Source organism: Elgaria multicarinata, chromosome 1 (assembly GCF_023053635.1).
Source record: "Elgaria multicarinata webbii isolate HBS135686 ecotype San Diego chromosome 1, rElgMul1.1.pri, whole genome shotgun sequence".
In the NCBI taxonomy this organism is placed as follows: Eukaryota; Metazoa; Chordata; class Lepidosauria; order Squamata; family Anguidae; genus Elgaria; species Elgaria multicarinata.
In genome coordinates, this window is record NC_086171.1 from 159,179,341 (window position 1) to 159,200,775 (window position 21,435).

Sequence of the window (21,435 nt, forward strand, 5' to 3'; positions counted from 1 at the left end):
TCTCCTGCACACAGCAGGAGAGAGCAGCAATTCCATGTTTAAAAATACATCAGACTTAACGAGGTTCTTTTTGTTGCACAAGGAAGGCCAGAAGGGGTGGAAGGCGCATGGGAGGCAGACAACATCTTGTGAGGGACCTGAGCAAGCTCCATGAGTGCCCAGTAATGAGCGTGCAATAAAATGCTCGTCGGATGGAGCTTTAATATAAAGCATCATCACACAGGGGAAAATCATGTTTGCTTACCATTGCTTCTCCGCCCGCACGTTTGTCCCTCATTACTTCCTCTTTTGAAAGAGGAAGTAAACAACCTGCACATGGCCCATTCAGGGGCTGTTTTGATCTTGCTGCTTCTCCTGCACACAGCAGGAGAAAGCGACAACTTCTGTCTTTATTTTAAGTTTAAAACAAAGGATTTTTTTGTGGCACGAAGAAGGCCAGAAGGGATGGAAGGCGCATGGTAGGCAGATAACGTTGTGTGAGGGACCTGAGCAAACTCCTTGAGTGCCCAGTAACGAGCATGCAATAATACACTTGTCTGATGGAGCTCATAGGAACAAGGAGCGTTTCTGGACTGTCAGCTTCTTGCTCTTCTGCTGTAAGCTACGTTCAGCATTGCAACAGACTTGCCATACTTCAGGGGGTATAGCCCTTTTTTGTGTTTATATATCCTACTATGTTTTATCCACATGAGTGTGACATAGCTGTATGGGTGGGGTGGACCCATCCTGTGAGCATGCTGCTTTAACAACATTTAATTTTTTTTCCAATCACTTTTTAAATTTGTGCTAAAACATTTTTTTAGGCAAGTAATTGCTATTGTGTGGTTACTTTAATCATTTTTTTAATGCAGGCTAAAAAAGTGTTTTAGCAAAAATTTAAAGAATGGAAGGGCCCAGGGAAATAAACATGCTGCCAAAATGGCAATGGCCAGAAAGGTAAATTCCTGACTTGCTATGAATGAGGAATTATAAGAACATAAGAAGAGCCCTGCTGGATCAGACTGAGGGCCCATCTAGACCAGCACTCTGTTCACACAGTGGCCAACCAGCTGTTGACCAAAAGACCACAAGCATGACAAGGTGTAATAGCACCCTCTCACCCATGTTCCCCAGCAGCTGGTGCACACAGGTTTACTGCCTTGGATAGTGGAGGTAGTACATAATCATCAGGGCTAGTAGCCATTGATAGCCTTCCCCTACCAGAATCATAGTTTTAGCACAAATTTAATCAATTGCTAAACATAAGAAATACTGGATTATTTTGTTGGCTTGCTTTCATCCCCTTTTGCTTCAATGTGGATAGGAAAAAAACACCTTCCGATTTCTTATGGTTGAGGGAAACATGAAGGATTCCTCAGCCCCATTTCCCTTTTACCTGGATTTCTATGGCATTCTTCTTAGGACGGTATCCATAATACTCTTCCTGACGCTTCATGAATTTTCTGAAGTGCTCCTGGATGAGGAAGGTAGCGTAGAACTTGCCGACAGTTACCTCATCATCTAGAGAAGGACACACAAGTGAGAGATTGGCCTGGTTCAGACAACACACTAAACTATGCTGTTTAACCACAAAATGGAACCATTCTGTGGTTAAGCAGCATAGTTTAGTGTGTTTTTCTGAACCAGGCCAGTATGTTTGCTCAAGAACAATACCTGGGCAGCCTGCACATCCCAGGCTGCTTGAGAACATGCAAAGCAAATTTGTGATAGGTGGCCTACACAAGCATTATAAAGGGGAATGATCAGAAATTTTCTCTCGGTTGCCAAATGGTGGACTTACCTCCAATTGGTGGAATGACTTGATCCAAGAGTTTCATGCTGGTTCTCTTCCAGATTTTTTTGATAATCATCCGCAGCTCTTCATTGGCTTGCTCAAAGTTACCTACAAAACCACAAACCAGTCATATGAAATTGTCTTATATGGGGTTGGATCATTGGTCCACCTTATCCAGTATTGTCTGCTCTGACTGGCAGCGGCTTTCTATAGCCTCAAGCAGACATATTTCCTAGCCTGCTACAAAACCAGGGATTGAACCTGAGGTCTTCTTCATGCAAACATCTGCTCCAGCACTGAGCTGTGGTCCCTCCCTTCCTGACTTATTATGTCAACAAATCACCCATGGTAATTTATCCCTGTCCTCCTTGTCTTCCATCAGCAACTAATCATGCCTGAATAATCAATGCTATATTAATTAATTTAAATTAAAATCTCATCTTACAATAAAATGTCATCATTTTCTTCATTTCCCCTTCTTTTCATATAGCATGGTGTGACATTGCTATTAACAGGGGTCATGTGTTACCCTCCAGTGGCACATTTAATGAGGGCATATTTAAACAGAGCAACAACCATATGAAGGCCACTGAAAAGGACTTGCCGATGTAGGTAGGCACTCCAGCTAGCTGGTGTCACATTTAAGAGGCTCTTGTCACCATTTACGGGCCATATGTAAGTGTAGCATTCACCACAGATGTCTGGTGTGCAAATACTGTGTGCCCATGAGCTGTCAGATGCAGGGGGAAGGGGATAAAAGTTAGGGTTTGTATGCATGGGCTGGTATGTGTGGTTGAAATGTAACACTGGTTTTGTTGTTGGTTAAGAACGTAAGAGCCATGCTGGATCAGATCATGGGTCCATCTAGTCCAGCACTCTGCTTACACAGTGGCCGACCAGGGACCCACAAGCAGGAAACAAGGGGGATCTACACTATTGCTTTTAAAGCACTTTAAAGCACTCTGAAAACGTTTTGAAACCTGTATATGCAGTGTGTCCTGGGCCCCAACAGTTGTCAAAACTGTTATAAAGCGCTTTAAAGCAGTAGTGTAGATCCCCCCGAGGTGTAACAACACTTTCAACCCATGTTCCCCAGCAATGGGTGCACATAGGCTTACTGCCTATATACACCAGTTCTCTAGATTTATTAAGTTCTCTAGATTTATTAAATTATTCATTGAATTTTGTTGGAATTATTGCTTCCTCTGTTGTTCTTCATTTGTTTCATTTAGTTGTTTTTATTAGGATTGTGGTTTTTTTCCTCTCATTCTTCGTGTTGACTGTTTTTAAATACTGTGTACTGTTGGCCACCCACAGTACAACAATATATCCATCCTTATCTTATTTATTTATTTATTTATTACATTTACATACCACCACACAGCCGAAGCTCTCTGGGCGGTTTGGAGACAGCTCAAGGTGACCAACATTGTCCAATATTTACACAATGGGCTGGTTCATCTATAACATCAAGCTGCTGAGGGTTAAATTACCCACAGGGCTTGTTGTTGCAGTGCTTGGCCACCATTTCAAAAATACAATCTGTTGCAGGGACGCACCATTGCTTGTTGTTATGTGCAAACCCAACCAGGGTAGGTTGTTGTTAAGAAACCACCCTCAACTCTAAAACAGACCATGAGTTCTTTTCTTAGCCACCCAACAACCTACCCTGGCCAGGTTTGCACATAATAACAAGCCACAGTGCTCCATTTACGTGAGAATCAGATCGACATTTACTACATCTCCTATCATTCCTAAGCAACATGGCCAATGGCTGAGGAAAGTGGCCTTTGTGGATACGTATTTTCACCTTTATCAGCCCTCAGGTAGATGACATCCTCAGCATTTGCCTTTTGCAAAGCTCAGGCTCTTTAAAGCACCAGCATGCCAGAAACTGCATCTTGGCATGGCTCCATGCTGAAGCTACTTACGCTAATAAACAACAGATGAGGACCTGACCTGTTGAGGTCTTGTGATTAAATGCACTGGAAAGACATTAGTTACTGTTGATTTATCGCATCTTCTGTTGGGCCTGTGTAATCGTGCAGTAATGGATTTTGAGGTCAGTAGAGCTTCTGCTGGCATATAAGGTGACTAATGCGCTTTAGGACTCAGAAGATGAATAATAGCAGCTATGAAGGAACACAATGGAGTTATTCAGGACGTAGCCATTGGTAGGTTTCATCTCTCACCTTCTGTCTTGATCTTGAGAGCAGTTCTCACCAGAGCAAAGAGTGTAGCATTGAAGGTGACAGTACCATCACTATTCAGGGGCATATTCATGCCCACCAGGCGCTGCAAAACAAACACAGTTACACATGACAAAGACAACACAATATATCTATATCTACCTATCTACCTATTTAGGGTGGACAACCTTTTTTCTGTCAAGGGCTGCATTCCCTGATGAGTAATAGATTGGGGTGGCGCATGTCAGTGGTGGATGGGGCCAAAGGCAAAAGTGGATGGGGCCAAAGGCACCCCCCTTTTCCTTTCTGCCACCCCCTTTTCTCTCCCTCCCTCTTCCTTCCCATGCAGCAGGCTGCCATAGAAGGGACAGAGTGCTCTTGCCAGATTGCATGCAGAGGACTTCTGAAATTGGGCCAAAGGTCCCATGCAGCCCTAGGCCCACCCCAATCTATACACACAGACACTTAGACACACTTCCAGAGCACGCCCAGGCACCCCACCCATGATAGCCATTACAACATCTTGCCCTTTATTTGACACCGGATATTCATTTGACCCCACTGAGCACCAGCCCTTAATTCCTACACCTTTTCAAAAATTAATGTTGTCCATTGCAATGGTGACTGTGGTGCCGTTTTGCCTAGGGGACAGGAATGAAGGTTCAAGAATTCAGCCCTAGTTAGGATCAATAAAGAAACATTTCCTGATGACTTTTACCTTGCAAGCCACACGGTGAGGACAAAACTTCCCGAAGCCCAAGGGAGGCTGGATTCGTCGCAACAGAGTCACCACATCTAGATGTTTGATGCGGCCCCTGAGGAACAGAAAGAGGCAGTCATGGTTTATCCATCCGGTGCAGACATAGAACTTCAGTCCCTAACTCTAACAGCTGGAGACCACAGTCCAGCAGTCTATTTGGCCCATTCTTTATCTCAATGAATGTATCCATAACACTTGCTCATGTCCTTGATGTGGTGGTGTAGTGTACAATAAGAATAGATAAATCTGCCAATTTGGGAAAAATGAGAAACTGAGAGAGAAAAATATCTTTAGTTGTTGTTGTTGTTGTTGTTGTTATTATTATTATTATTATTATTATTATTATTATTTATATAGCACCATCAATGTACATGGTGCTGTATAGAGTAAAACAGTAAATAGCAAGACCCTGCCGCATAGGCTTACATTCTAATAAAATCATAATAAAACAATAAGGAAGGGAAGAGAATGCAAACAGGCACAGGGTAGGGTAAACAGGCACTGGGTAGGGTAAAGTCAGAACAAAATCAAGTTTTAAAAGCTTTAGGAAAAAGAAATTTTTTTAGCTGAGCTTTAAAAGCTGCGGTTGAACTTGTAGTTCTAAAATGTTCTGGAAGAGCGTTCCAGGCATAAGGGGCAGCAGAAGAAAATGGACGAAGCCGAGCAAGGGAAGTAGAGACCCTTGGGCAGGCGAGAAACATGGCATCAGAGGAGCGGAAGAGCTCGAGCGGGGCAATAGTGTGAGATGAGAGAGGAGAGATAGGAAGGAGCTAGACAGTGAAAAGCTTTGAAGGTCAACAGGAGAAGTTTATATTGGATTCTGAAGTGAATTGGAAGCCAATGAAGAGATTTCAGAAGTTCAGTTCATCCTGAAGTTTGAGAATTCTTTTTTGAGTTTGCAAGAAAATGTGTGAGCATTTTGTGTGCATTTTCCCCAATACACACATTTTTGTAGAGAGTTTTGCCTAACATACACATTTCTGCAAGCAATTTGCCTTAATATAATTCATTTGAATGTTGTTTTCACTAGTATACATATCACTGTCTGGACTTTCCTCTAATATATGTTTTCTTTTTGAATCAGAGAAGTGCAAATTTAGAAAGATAGCAGAATTTCCGTTCACATATCGGTTCAAAAGTGCGAAAACTGAGCAAACTCCTCTCCCCCCACCCTCATCACTGGTGTAGAACTAAAAGTGAAGAAGCAAGTACTTTTTGCCTTCCAGCACACCAAAAATGGGAAGTTATCTACGCACAATGTGGAGGTCTTAACTCCCTCCAAGCCTTGTGGATAGGTGAGGACCCACATGGGCTGAAAACTTTGCAAATGTAGCCATGATACGTGCATGTGTGAAACTATGTAGGCAGAACTACATGAGTCAGTCTCCCTGCCTCATACATTGCACTGTGACAAAACACATGTTTGTTGCCATGGTCAATGTAGACACATGCATGATACACACATGCGAACACAGATATTTGCTTTTATGTTACACTGCATTATGTCAGCCCAAACTGTGAAGTGGGTCTCAGTTCCTTTTTTATATAAAAGTTCAGCCCTCACAAGGGACTATATTTAAAAAAGAAAGGAATATTGAACACATGATACAGCAAATGGCTGCTAGACATGTGCTCAGATAAACAGATCATGCTGAGTCTGTGGAAGTCTCTTCCCACACCGGAGAGAGCACCAAATTTAATCTTGGCTGTTGTGTCTTCAGAAGTGTTAGCCATTCTAAATGTATCTTGGGAGCAAAATATTAGATGTACCATAAGTGAGCATGTGGATCTCTGTCCCTTTTTTACAGGCAGCTCTTTACAATTATAGCTAGCAGCAACCACAGTAAGAGCAGGAAAAATAGCCCTCTGATATCCCTATTTTATACTTTCAAATACATCTATGGGAATTCCAAGTAAGCATCTTAGGGCAAAATCCAGCACCAGCCCTACTTAGAGTAGACCTATTGAAATTAATGGGACTTAAGTTGGTCATGGACTCGAAGTAGGACGGATGTTGGATTTTGCCCTTAGGATCATAGTTTTATATTCAGAATGAAACATCTGATAAAATTGGGGGGGAAGAAGAATTCCTCTTCTGTAGATCAGCCTTCACCATCCTCGTGCCCTCCATATCTTTTGGACTACAGCTCCCATCAGACCCAGTCAGTATGGCTAATGGTCAGGGATGATGGGAGATCATCCAAAACATCAGGAGGGCACCAGGTTGATGAAGGCTGCTGTATATATATAGATGTGATTTTATTCTCAAACCTCTTCCAAGCACTAACTCCACACAATATTTCTCGGAAGTAACACTGAGCTTGCTTTTCATTGTCAGTGGAGTCATTAATAAAAATTACAAGCTTCATAACAGATAGGTTCTCACTTGGCTTCAGGATCATATTCTGCCCAGATTCTTTTGAATTCATCCAGGTGATGTGGACCCAATATGGACCAATCCCGTGTGAGGTAGTCAAAGTTATCCATGATGACAGCGACAAAGAGATTGATAATCTAAGGAGAGATGTATTGACACAACGTCAGTGAAAGATGGCAGAGGACAGTGGCGCTGACGCTTCCACTGGAGCGAAGTCTGCTGATGGCCTGCACACAGGGCCAGCACTACCATTAGGCCAACTAGGCAGCCGCCTAGGGCGCAGACCTCAGAGGGGTGCAGCACTGCCCTTTAAGGGCCACAGTTTTATACAAATTAGCTGTTTTAAGAAAAAACATAATAAAAGGAAAATATAAGGGTTCAGAAACTCTTCTTGAACAGCTGAATCTAAGTTGGCAATTTTTGAGGTGGGGTGCAAGTGGCTCGCCTTGCCTAGGATGCAAAATCGTCTGGCACCAGCCCTGTCTGCACACAATCCATATGCAACTCAAGGAAGCATAATCAAAGGGTGGTTTATTTGGCATCAAGTTTTCATGGCAGCAAACTCTTCCCTGTGCTTTAAAAACCAGCTGTCTGATCTCGGACATTAAGGCAAACTGTTCAGCAATTCTACTATCCATATTTCTTTTTAAATGGTTTTAAAAGTGCAGGCAATAGTCAAAGTGGGAGGTGAAGCATGTCACAGGCATTCTACAAGGTTCTTCGGAATGGCCTCTGTTTGCCCTTCCAAAGACAATCTATTCATCTTGATGCCTATTGCCTAACTATCCATGGTTCAAAGGCCTGAACGAATTGCATGGGAAAGTTTGCATTTCAGGGAACTTGAGGGTCATGAACAGTGAACTTCCTAAACTCTGGAGACTGAAGATTAGCAGCTCCTAATATCAATTTATGGAATCCTCTTAACAACCTTTCATCAGTGAGAATGAAAAGACTTACATGAAGGGGCAAACCTAGGGCTGTAGAAAAGCAATAGCTTTAAACAAAAAAGAGAATTGGAAGTGGTTTGAGAAAGGCACATTTCTTCTGTCCCAGCCTGGATCTACACTATTGCTTTAAAATGGTTTATAACAGTAGTGACAACTGTTGGGGCCCAGGACACACACCATATATACATTTGAAAGACCATATTCTCCCTTATAAGCCTGCCCATACTTTAAGATCTTCTGGAGAAGCCCTTCTTTCAGTCCCACCATCTTCACAGGCGTGCTTAGTGGGAACATGGGAGAGGGCCTTCTCGGTGGCTGCTCCAGTACTTTAGAACTCTCTTCCTGGGGAAGCTAGGCTGGCTCCCTCCTTGATGGGCTTTCGGAAGCAGGCTAAAACGTGTTTGTTCCAGCAGGGCTTTGGAGAGTAATTTGGTCCTCCATCTATGTTAATGACTTATAATTTTGTTGTGTATTTTATTTTATTTTTTCATTTCTTTTCCTATGTTTTAAAATGTATGTTTTAAACTTTGTAATACCACCTTGAGGCCCAGTATTGGGCAAAAGGCGGGATACTACTACTACTATAGTTTTCAAACCGTTTTCAAAATGTCATATCCTGCTTGGGGTAGATCTTGCCATACTGCCACCTTTGGTCAAAGAGGTTTTTGAAACAGTACAAAATCCTGCAAAATCCATTTGACCAGAGATGATTGTGGGATGAAAGCACGCATCATAAGCATCAATTCCCTCTTTTGAACCAGCTTCAATGATTTCAAAAACAACAACACGGCCCTCTGTTTCTAGACCTTAGACTTGGTTTGGGACAGTAGTTTAAACTGCTCCATTCTGAAGTTCCAAGGATCAACAAATTCATCAAGTTCTTTGTGAAGGATAGAAATGAAGCCTTAGAACAAATGTAATTTACATTTCCTTCTCATGCTTCTAAAGATGTTTTTTTGTAGAGAGGTGCCTGGACCAACTGATATGGGGAGCCAAAGTGTGGAAGAGGATGAGCACCCTTATCCCATGCACTCATTTTATTGTGAATGAGGTGAAAAGCCAAACGAACTCCCCATCACCTATAGTTTGGCCCGTGAGGAAAATGCTGATGCTGCCACATTTATTAATATGCTGTTGATGTATATTCATTGTCCAGGAAATAAGCATAAGATAGCAGAGCAAAGAAGAACATACCAGGAATGCACAGAGCATGTAGAAGCTGATGAAGTAGAAATAAGCAAAGCCTGTGCCACAAGTGTATTCTTCCCCAGGAGCATAGTCAGATTTGGGGTCACATAACTTGCCATAGCTAGCTGCCAGCAAGATCTCCTGCCAGGCCTCACCTGTAGCACACCTAGAGAAAGGGGTAAAAGTGAAACAGGGCTGCATTTCCGGAATGCATTAAGTAGATGAGAGGACATATCATGATTTGGAAAGGGGATGGAGGCCAGCAGTCTTTGGAATCTAGTCCCGTATATTGTCAAATGACAATTATGCCCTGCCCTCGTCTGCAGTTTTGGAATTGCTTATATTAAAAAGAAAAACTACAAATGAGTATCTATTCTGGCATGTAGCAGAGTGAGTGAAATCTGAAGGGCCACAAAACACTAGATTTGTTCCAAAGCCTAATTAATCTCCAGGCAGATGGTGTGTTGGCAAATGTATTTATTTCTTTAATGTATTTCTAACCTGTTCTCTATCACTAGATCTTAGGGTGGGTACAATAATAAAAACTATTCATCATAAAACCCAGAATAATATAAAATCAGCATGAAAAACCCAAGCAACCAAACCAAAACTGAGCAACAGTCCATAAGGTCCAAGGCTTGGGTAAATAGCCAGGTCTTAAGTTGGCACAGAAATGAAGCCAGCATTGATGCCAGTTGGGCCTCCAAGGGAGGGCATTCCAAAACCGTGGGGTGCCACAGCTGAGAAGGCTCTCTCTTGCAGTACAGCTCCTAATGGTGGGGCACAGAGAAGAACTTCCTCGGCAGGTGTTAATACTCAGGCAAATGTATACAGGGAGATGTGCTACCTCAAACAGTGAAGTCCCAGACTGTTTAGGTCTTTAAGCACAGCCTGTGCCAATAGACGCAACCTCTGTGTCATCCTTAAGGGCAGCCCCAAGCAGAGCACATGGCAGTAAACTAAACAAGGGTCAGACAAGCTTGTGGTTTCCCACTTCTTTTTTTACACAGATCTTGACGGAAATCATGATGTCTGCAAAATTATTTTTTATGCAAATTGCTCTATTTATGGCCATGCTTTTGAGCAAATTGCGATTTCCATAAATATTCCCAGCCGTGAATTTGCACAAATCACAGCTAATGGACCAAAATGGGGGGCAGGGGAATGTGAGCTCTTGCTTGGCACCTGCAGACCGTCTGCTGGCTTGCCCAGCAGGCACACTGGGGTCGGGCATCTGGCGGGCCAAAGGTCAAACAGGGCTCAAGGGAATTCATCCATCCTAATCCAAGTCAGCACCTGAACAGCAGGCCGAGCCGGCTCACAAGCCCACCTGGTCACAGACTTCCCCCACTATGGTGAGATGCATGGCATTTCTATTTAAATGACAAGATTTCTACATTTACTTCTAAATATAAATATGAGCATATGTAAATTGTACAGAAGTTCATGTCGTCTTTTTTAGGATCCTTTCACTTTTTTGTGTGCTGTAGTCAGAATTTTGGAAAGGCCTGAAATGATGCCAACCTGAATAGCAGCAGCACTGCTTGCGGGAAGGTCTGAAAGTTGTTGTTCCGATTTATTTGGGTTCCATCCACCAGAGCAACTTTCCCAAACATCTGTAAATCAAAAAGGTTGTTCATCATTGGCTGGAATTCAACTTGGTTGGAGGCATCAATTCCTATTGCGTGTTTCTCTGATGAATCTGTGCTTTTTGGACCAATTTCCATCATCATCGTCATCGTCATCATCATCATCATTATTATTATCCCCTTTTTTCTTGTTAAGGAACCCAAGGTGGCGTACATAATCCTCCTCTCCATTTTATCCTCACAACAACAACCCTGTGAGGTAGATTGGGCTGAGAGTCTGTGATTGGCCCAAAGTCACCCAGTGGAATTCCATGGCTGAGTGGGGACTAGAACCTGGGGGGGAATCCGCACATCGTTCTCAGGGCGCTTGCATCCGCCCCCAGTGCACCCCGAAAACGATTGTGTAACTTGCCTGTAAAAGAGCCGAGGAAGAAGCGTCCTTGCCGCCGCCACCACCCAACTCCCTCCTCGCCGGCTGGGACGGAGAGCTCGGGGGAAGAAGGCGGGGTGGAGAGCTTCTTCCGCTCTCAACCCCGCCTTCTTCAGCCGAGCTCTCCTCGCCAGTCGGCGAGGAGGTCTGTGGGTGGCGGCGGTGGCAGCAAAGACGTCTCTTCCTTGGCTCTTCCAAAGGCAAGTTATACAATCACTTTCACGCCGCACTGGGGTCGCTTAGAAGAGGTCTCGGTATGACGTGCGGATTCCCCCTGGATCTCCCGACTCCCAGTCCAACACTTTAGCCACTACACCACACTGGCTGTTTGTTATAGTCTTCATTTTACAACAGCTGTTTAGTTTGGGTGCTTCCAGTCCAAACAGACAGCTCTTAGCACTACCAATCAAAAGGCATTGTGCAGCTACTCCTTCTGTCCTCCTAAACAGATTGTTTGTGGTAAGCAAAAAGACAGAAGAGGTGGGAAAACACAGGGACCTTGAAAATGGAAGATGATGAAGTCTGGACCCCTGTAAAATTCCATGTTTGAGGCAGGGCAATTGCACAATAAAAGCCTCATCAGGAAGCACCCATTATCTCTGATTCTTTGGGGTTCCCTCCCATCCCTGGAAAGGAAGTGAAATGAATGTGATTGCAATCCCTAATCTTACTAGAGAGAGATTAAGTCCCATTGATGTCACAAGAACAGCCCTGCTGAAGCAGGCACAGGAACCATCTGGATAGGGACCTTAGTGTGTAGGTGGGGGTGGGACTTTAACCCCTCCCCCCCCCACTGTGGTCCCAAGCCAGATTAGGGCACCCTCACCTGCAATTTACATTGCCAAAAAAGGATCACTTTTGAGCCAATATAAATAACAGATGTGGGTAGATGGAGGGGTGTGATCTAGATTGGGGTTGTAATGGAGGGGGGAGGATTATGCCACCTAACACAACACACACACACACACCCTTTGCTAGGATCTCAATCTGGATTGGATCACCTACACTTACTATGGAGTAAAAAAGAAGAAGAGAAGTTACATGATACACTGAAGTAATGTGTAGTTAGTGTCCAGGGGGGGATCTACACTACTGCTTTAAAGCGCTTTATTACAGTTTTGACAACTGTTGGAGCCCAGGACACACTGCATATACAGTTTTCAAAACGTTTTCAAAGTGCTTTAAAAGCAGTAGTGTAGATCCCCTCCCCCCAGTTGCTTGGAGTACTCTGCATTCTGTATGGGAGCACAGCATTCATCCTGTAATTGCCCCAGCCACTCACCCAGTGAGCCACCTGCAATTTACATTGCCAAAAGTAGCTTTAACCCTTTGCCCACCACTGTGGTCCTGAGCCAGATCGGGGAGGGGGAGGCATATTGCTAAGGGGATTGCGTTTTGGCAATATAAATTGCAGGTGCAGGACCCTGATCTAGATTGGGACTGTAGTGGGAGTAAAGGTATAAACCCCCCACTATTACCACCACTTCATTGTAGGGTCCTCATCTAGACTGGATCCCCTGTACTGTGCTTATTTCAGAGTTTTGTTTAAAAATAAGTGGTGGGGAGAGACATAGCATCTTGCTACATCTTTAAAGTCAAGTGCAGTTTGGTCCTGAGATGAGAAGGACAAGAAATCTAAGAGCAACCAAGCAAGCAGGGCTTCCAAGGAAGGGAATGACAGTACCACCTCTGACCCTTCTCCAAGGGTCTCCAAAGGCCCTTTTTAATATATAACTAGGATCTTGGTCGCACCTCCACTGAGGGAATACACTTGCATCCTTACCTGCATCCCAATCACGGCATAGATAAAAAATAACATCACAATCAGCAAGGCCACATGAGGAAGTGCCTATGGGGCAAAGCATAAAAGAATCCAAAGGTCATACATATTACACAACACCAGTAATGTAATGATACAGAAAGTGTTGATCACAATGTTTGTCTCCACTTCACCCAATCCCATCCTACTGCTAGGACCTTCCCTTTGCCCAGAGCCTGACTCATCTAGCCTTCCAGCCAAATGGGATGTATTTACCTGGAAGGACTTGATAAAGGTCCAGAGCAAATTCCTAATGCCTTCTCCTCGGCTCAACAGTTTTACCAGCCGTAGGACTCGGAAAAGCCGAAAGAAAGTGATAGAGATCCGACCAGTTTCATCAGGATCTATGGTAGGAAGCTGTGGAAAGAGCACATCTCTTAGGCAATGAGTGAGAATGAATCAGGTGAAGGAAGCAGATGTTATTTACCCATGAATCTGTTGAGTTAATCAAGCTTGTCTATATATAAGATGACAGCTACTATCCATGATTTAACTATAGATGAGGGGGCTGACCTGGTGTGCATTACTAAGACTTGGATAGATGGGGTGGAATGTGTTGACCTTCCTTAGTTCTGCCTACCTTGTGTCTACGTGCAGCACCAACGTAGACATGAGGGACAGAGATGGGCAAGATTGATCTATAAGGAGTCACTCTCCCTCTTCAGGATTTCTGTCCAGCAGAGCACCTGAATAGGGTGTTTGTACCTGATGTTAACCACAAAGGACAGATCTATAGTTTGGTTGATATACCAACCATCCCATTATCCAGCTCTGTCTGAGCTGATGGAGATGGTCTAGGACTTAGCTGGAGGAATACCTACTAATCTGCCCACATATTGAGGTCATCTAGGGGGCTCTCCTCCAGGTGTTCCCACCATCCAATGTAAGGCAGGTGGTGCCCCATTTATGGAATTCCCTCCTCAAAGAGCCCCACCTACTATGTACATTATTATTTTTTCCTTGCCAGGCAAATTCCTTTTATAATTCTCCAAGGCTTTTAAATGATCCCCCCCATTTTAAATATATTGTTACATTTTATTTGTGTTTTATCTTGTTTTTGGTAACACCCTGAAAGCTCTGCTGAAGGGCAGCATATACATATTGTAAATAAAAAAATAAAAAAATACCTGTGCTATGTCCTCTCCAGCACTGCTTGCTCCCTGGAGTGCCAGCGGCTTGGTCTGTAAATATATCCCATGGCAATAAGCACAGCAATGGTTCAACACAGGTAGACCTAGGGTCTTAGGGCCAACAGCATGCTAAACTAAGGGATTTGATAAAACTACATAGGTGATTACATGCTGAATAGAAGGTATGGAATACATGAAGAAGATTCATGCCACCACCATTATACTCAGGTTTCTAACAGAAAGATGAATCTCCTGGTTTTACACCTAGGAATTCCTCCCTGGACTAACACTATGTTACTTCTAGAACTGTTGGACTGCCAGCTTTATTGAAACAAAGCATGAGTCTGAACCATTGGGAGTCATTGGTTCAGCATGGCATGAAGGAAAGGAGAAGAAGGATCAAAGGATAGCACCTTTTGTACCTCTTAAATCAGGAATTGGGTGGCATTGGAGTATGTGGTGCCAACACAGATCTTATCTATACTAAAAGTGCAAACTGGATTGAAACAGCTATAGCTACAATGACCCCTCCTAAGGAATCTTAGGAGCTTTGTGTGGGTATGAAGAATAACTCTAAGAATAAGGGCTAGTTAGGAGAGTGCATTCATTGTGGGGAAGCCATGACAGTTAAACACTCATGTGGGTAAGTCATGGCTGTTCGTAGTGCCAATCCTAAGACTGTGCAGATGTTGGCACAGTGATTCAAGAAGCAACTACATCAGTGCATATTCAATGCACAATCAGTCCCACGACACATTAGTACAACAATCCTCATGGGCCAGTTGTGCAACAGCACACATCCAGTGCCGAACTGATCCATGGATCTTCAGTGTTCAGCTTTATATCTGGTGGCTGCAGGATCTTCAGCATTTGCTGTATCTTCTTCTAGAATAAAAGTTGCGTGAAATGGGTCTGCTGGCACAACCAGCAGTGGAAGTTAGACGCTCCATACCCTAGACTCAGGGTGATACAGCTTGCTGCACATCAGAAAGCAAAACTGACAATTGCACTGACATTGCTGTCCCTACCATCTGTTTTGTAGGATTGTTCTTTTGGTACAACCACAAAAGCGTCACCAAAGCAGTATTAGAAATTTCACATAGAAAGCTGAAAGCTAGAAGTTGTTAGCTCTATGCAACAGTGAAATTCGCAGGCCCTAAAGAATATATAAGAATGTGATGTATTCTTGCTAACCATCTACACATAATATTCCAACCTCTTTTATTTCCGGACTGCCTTCCATCTTTGTTGGACGTTGGGTGGGAAGACCGGTGAAGGATTGCTTCCAAATCTTTTCTTTTCTTTTAAGCATTGCAATGAACTCCTGGCCTTTTGTCAGGAGGACAATATCATTTTCATACCAGGTCTATCTGAAATCTAGTGTCAGAAGACTTGAGGGGCTAGATAATGCTACAATCACAGGCCACTCCTTGGCAAATGAACTGCAAATGCCCTTATCAAACTGCTGTGTGGGATAGTGAGAGAGAACTAAGAGCTTCTTTCTCATGGCTGATATCTTTGGGTGCTTCTTGTGTTCTGGTTCAGTACTCGCGCAATGAATCAGCACGGCAGAAGTACTACAAAGCAAGCGCCCTGAAAAAGCGGGCAACACCGTTGTGTGTGCTAACCCTACAATGTACACTGCACTCTACTGCTCCTGTAAATCAACCACACCCACCTCATGATGGGAATGGTGGTACAGCGCATGCAGACGAGACATTTGCCTAATATTGTCCATTGTTCTTAACAAAACGATCCTACAGACGTTGTTTCTGAGCCTGTGGTTGAGCTGGCACTGCCCTGGAACAAACCATCCCAAATTGGGACTTTCCTGTTAAAAAGGAATTATGTTGTGTAAAAGCTAATACTTTGGAGACCTTAGAGACCCGCACCACAATTGCAGGTCACAAGGGGAGGAAGTTGTGCCGACACAGGTATTAAGATCCTAATATGGACAAAGAACTTTTTCTTGCTCTTTAAGCTGTAGCTCTAGGATTCTGATGTAAAAACCAGTCTTTAAAAAAGTGAGCAATTGATTACATCTTGGCTGCCTTCCCCTGAAGCAAGGTATGTGTCTTTACTGAAAGTCTGCAATTGGACCACAACCACACAGGGGTTTTAAAAAGTGTTCAGGTGTAAATTCAATGCATTCCCTATAATCTACACACACACACACACACACACACACACACACACACAGAGGTGCTGGGATTGCACTAATTTCCAATCTGTTCCTGGCAGTTCACATCATGGGAAGTTATCAATGACTGTTTGAGTGAGGGGATATCTACATTACAGACAATGGATTAAAAGTGATTGCCTCTTCCCCCAAGGAACTATAATTCTGTGAGAGGGATCAGGGATCTCTAACAGAATTCTGAACACCCCCAAACTACAAATCCCAGAATTCTTTGAGGGAAGCCACGGCCATTAAATTTATTTGAAACCAATAGATGCATGCAGTGTAGATATGCCCTAGCTTTCCAATGTTAAGGTAGGAAGCAAGATACCGTATTTATTAGAGGACTCTTCCAATGGGATTTCTTTACTTCTGGGTAAATACTGCTAAAATAAGACTTCAAGAAGCCGCAGTATGGACATGCCTTTAGGCTTGCTCCTGCCCAGCACCAGCATTCTCTTCAGAGGCTCACACACCTTTCTCTCCCCCTGCTCCATGACAGTATCTCTGAAGACTCACTTTTGGCATCAGTCTCATGCAATCTACACTAACACTGCAGGACACGGCAATAAGGAATAGTCTAGGAAGGGAAAAAAGGGGGAAATGAAAGAAAAATGTGTCCACAACAAGCTCATGCAGCTGATATTTACAATGCCATTACAGCCACCGCTTAGGCAGTACAATCCACCTCTGGAAGCAAGAATGGTCTGTCAAGAGAATAAGAGAGTCAGCTAAGGAATCCCATAACTACAGTACAAAAGTAGAGACATGGGAGACAGAGAGAGTTGGAGAGAGACTATGGATGGACTGGAGGATTGGGAGGAGTCGTGTTTCACAGAAAGGGAGGTCATGGAAGATGCTATTAGAACTACGACGAGGAAGACAGGCAGAAAGGAGGAAGGGATAAAGGAGGAATAATGCACAAAATAATGGCAATTGGACAGAATATGGACCCATGTCCAGAAGACTGACTTAAAGCGAAGAGTACTGAACTAAGGACTACTATGACTTGAACAGAGCCTGGGGTTTTCCCATTAGAACTGGAATTTTACAAAGGAGCCCAGAGAAGTCAAGAGTTTGAGTTGACACTATCTTGCAATAATAAGCTCTGGGCACAGAAGCCTCCTTGACCATTTTTAAAAGACCCATATATTCCAAGATTAGATGCCTATATTGGATTTTGATGCATGGTCAACTATAGCTAGATGGTCAAGAGACAACTAGTGAGCCATGTTGTGTGTGTTTGTGTGTGTGTGTGTGTCTGTGGCACCTCCATAAGAGATTAGGATTATTCATATGTCCTTGCCCACTAAGAGCTCCTCCTATGACATTTTATGGTTACATAATCAGGAGGGCTTGGCTCTTGGAGTGCTTCCTATCTTGCTGAGTTCTGAAAAATTTAGCACTTTCTTTTGTATAAGGAAATAACCCAAAGATCAGACAGATCAACCTGGCGGGAGATAGTCTTTTACAGAATTTAACAAGGTGGCTCATGCCAAGAAAAAATGTTATTATCCATTAAGGTTTATTGCAATTAATTTTAAATGCATTCATAGAGAACATACTAATCTCCAAATGCAGACATTTTAAAATCCTGGGGCCCCATATTCAAATTTGTGTTTTATACCTGCTGGTCATACTGAATCCTGCCTCAAAGAAAAGAATGTGTGCATTTGCTGGATCACTGCTCTAATCTGTTCTTCCCCGTTTTTTTGGCTACAACCCCTGTTTGGACAATGTGTTTCCATTACACAAACATATGATTGATCCCTATGGAAGGCCCACACATAATGCTACTGTACTTATAATGCTTGGCGTTATTTGTTTTTGGACATGAGACCATCAGAAAGAACATCTGTTAGCTCATCTAAACAACTCACTGAGCAGGGAGTTTATTAAACATCAATATACAAATAATGAAACAAATGGACTAGGAGGAAGGAGAAAGGAAGAAAAGACAGGGAAAACAGAAAGGGGCATAATGACAAGGTTTGCAAATCAAAAATATAATGTCATAAGATGGAAGAACAGTGGCACTAAAATGGATTTTTAATGGAATCAAAACAGGGCTAAGTGATCCTGCCAGCACCACAGGATGATGAGAAAAGGGTATTTGATGAGAACCATGGTCCAAGCATTAGCCCTTTTGCAACCCACAGGTATTCAACAGGAAGCAGCTTTCCGGCGTGGCAGAAAAAGAGCCCTGTGAAAGAACTATTCCTGCCTCCGACAGTGAACAAAACAACTGGTTCCAAAGCAAGGGAAGCAGAATACTTACCAGGAAGTCCCCATGACCCCAGTTTACATTCTTGAATTTCATCTAACTTGATCCATAACCATTTTGCACCCAGTCTTTTAGCCATGTTTAAAGAGAGTATTACGGTCGAAGATTTAGTGTAAACTTAGTGTATAAAATCTTGGGAGGCCCCTAGTAGGTCAAGAAGGACACCATCTGTCCCCCTCCCCAAGAAGAGAAAAAACAAAGACAATCAGCTGTGTCTTGATGGCTAAATCTTTGGAATACCTCTGGGCCCTTAGCCTAGGAAACAATTCCTAAAACAGGTTAATCTTTTTGCTGGTGATTTCTAAGATTCTGGCAGGGGCTGATAAGGCATGTTAAGTCCATAAAGAAGCACACCAGGTGTTTCTAGTCAGACAATGCTCAATATGAGAGTGTGATGATTTTGGTAGAGCTTCTTAATAATATGGCGTTAGGCATGGACACTACAGATGAATACTAGATTTTGTATATCCCTGAGCTGTTTATACATATTTCTGAAGCTGTTTATAGAAATAGAAGCATTAGCAGCCCTCTGAGCATAAGAAGGCACATGAATTCAGTAATATCTGCTCATGTGATTTTTTTTAAATAAGCCCATACAATGCAAAGTATGCATGTGCTATGGTGTATATCATAGCATCCATGCCCACATATACGAAAGCACAGCTTGTAAATGCCAGTGTTGCCATAAAGACAGTCACATTAGAAGCACACATAGTAAACACATACTTGAAACACAGTTGCCATGGACAGCAAGGCAGAAATTTTGCAAGTACCATGAGGCAAACCAGCTCAAGGTTGATTTTATAGCAAAATTTGCCGCTATATATTAATTGCCAAGCGTGCATGTTTAGAGAGCACACAGAGATTATGGGACAGGTGAAATGTCTTGAGTATGATGCCATATCAGTCCATTAGTTATGATCAAGGACAGGTCACCTTATGGTGCTTCTTGGGATAGACGCCCAAGGGTGACAGAACATACTAAGCTCATCCAATTCTGTCTGTGGGATGGATGGCTACAATTCCCTCAGCTCAAGGATCACAGGCCTTCTTATCTTCTTCAGCAGGAAACTGAAGTTGAGCAATGGCTGCTGTGAATCAGACGTTCTGTCTGGACATGCAGGGATTCACATCTTCTGTGGAAACTTGGGAGGCTGATGCTGTAGTTGGGAGCCACTGTTTCCCCCACCCCCTGTCCTTCCATTTCATGGTTGTCCTGTCTGAAATACTCCCAGTCCCCAAACCTTCCTCCGATGCTGGTTGTCTTCATTACACTTACATCAATCTGACTCAGGATGACATCAATGATGCTGCCGATGACAATGAGGAAATCAAAGACATTCCAAGGGTCCCCAAAGTAGCCCTGGAAAAGAAATAAGAAATTGGACTCCAAAGAAATGCGATTAGGCAACAAAAGTTAGTGCCTTTCTGGCATCTACCCAACCCAAGAACTGATGCTGAAACCTTTGGCTTGTGTGCAACCCCCATCACCTCTATTCCCCATCTGTCTGTTTGGAGCATCGTGGCTGAAGAGTGTTACAGTAAGCAAAATGGCAGGCCAGCTTCCTAAAGGGGGGCTTATGTGTTCCCTCCCCACCCACTCACCTTAGCCTTGAAGGCTATAAGTTTAAGGATCATCTCCACTGTAAAGAGGATGGTGAAGACCACATTGAGGACATCTGACACCTGGTTCATTGTCTCCGATTGATTATAATGCTGTAGACATGGTTGAAAAATAGGTGATTTATTGGTTTCAGTTAAAAAGAAAACCCTTCATAAAGGGAGAAATGGCTGCATTTACAGAGCTCAATCAGGGAAGAAGACAGAGCTGCACATACAGAACACAGGTTCTTAACAATGGGCATCTTTACATTAAGGGGAAATCACGGTGCTTACCCAGGGCATTTGTTATGGGCTGCGTTACACAGACAGAGAGGGCTGACCACATGGTTTGAATTGAATACTTCTCTTCTAGGCATGCTCTGTTCATTTCCATTGAGAAAGTGCTAGTGGCAGAAAAATCCACTTTTTTCCAGCTATTACTACTTTAAAAGTGGTTCTTTTCATGACGGAATTTCCAACAGATGTCGCTGGAGATGTCCTGGTCATTCATGATGTCATTTAAAAGACTCGTGAACTTTTGCGAGTGGCCAATCACGAGTGTGCAATAAATCACTCGTTTAGAGGAGCCCAATGAGTGAGCTGAGTTAATACAAAGTTCCTCTTATCCAACATACCTCCTCTGGCAATGCCTCTTATTGGGCATTTGTATATCTATACTTGGGATCCCTGTAACAGTAGACACCAAGCCTGTTCAATTATATGAAATTGTAATGTACAACTGTGGAATGATATTTCTAAACACAAGATCAGCAACTGCTCACTAGAGGAACACTGCCTTGCTACTCTTCTTCCACAAGCAGGCTTGCCTCAGGATCCCATTACTACTATTACCAGCAACACCATGCCACAGCTGGGCAGGAGTTCTACTCATCCATACCTGCATGCCCAAGCAGATGGTGTTCAATGTGATCAGGAAGAACATGAGATACTCAAAGTAGGAGGAGGTCACCACGTACCATATCTGGTACTGGTAGGGGTTCTTGGGAATGTAGCATCTCAGAGGACGTGCTTTCAGTGCATACTGGACACATTGGCGCTGGAGCAAGAGGAAATACAAGGTTTGTGAATGGGGCTAAAAAAGATAGGCAATGCCATTCATACTCAGATGACGACTTATAGCAAAAATGATTAGGTTCTCCCATTAAT

General features: G+C 43.2%; 1 protein-coding gene across 1 annotated transcript in view; it reads right to left on the minus strand.

The window, feature by feature from the left end:
• Positions 1–21,435, minus strand: part of CACNA1S (calcium voltage-gated channel subunit alpha1 S) — a 95,176-nt gene that overhangs the window by 17,078 nt on the left and 56,663 nt on the right. Inside the window, exons 26-39 of the mRNA XM_063140772.1 lie at positions 21,167–21,325; positions 20,272–20,382; positions 19,946–20,029; positions 17,033–17,089; positions 14,201–14,254; positions 13,290–13,430; positions 13,038–13,103; positions 10,760–10,851; positions 9,242–9,401; positions 7,110–7,237; positions 4,682–4,778; positions 3,967–4,069; positions 1,781–1,882; positions 1,376–1,500 (exon numbers count right to left, since the gene is read on the minus strand). Of these exons, the coding sequence (XP_062996842.1) occupies positions 1,376–1,500; positions 1,781–1,882; positions 3,967–4,069; positions 4,682–4,778; positions 7,110–7,237; positions 9,242–9,401; positions 10,760–10,851; positions 13,038–13,103; positions 13,290–13,430; positions 14,201–14,254; positions 17,033–17,089; positions 19,946–20,029; positions 20,272–20,382; positions 21,167–21,325 (1,479 nt within the window). The remainder of the gene's footprint in view (positions 1–1,375; positions 1,501–1,780; positions 1,883–3,966; positions 4,070–4,681; positions 4,779–7,109; positions 7,238–9,241; positions 9,402–10,759; positions 10,852–13,037; positions 13,104–13,289; positions 13,431–14,200; positions 14,255–17,032; positions 17,090–19,945; positions 20,030–20,271; positions 20,383–21,166; positions 21,326–21,435) is intronic.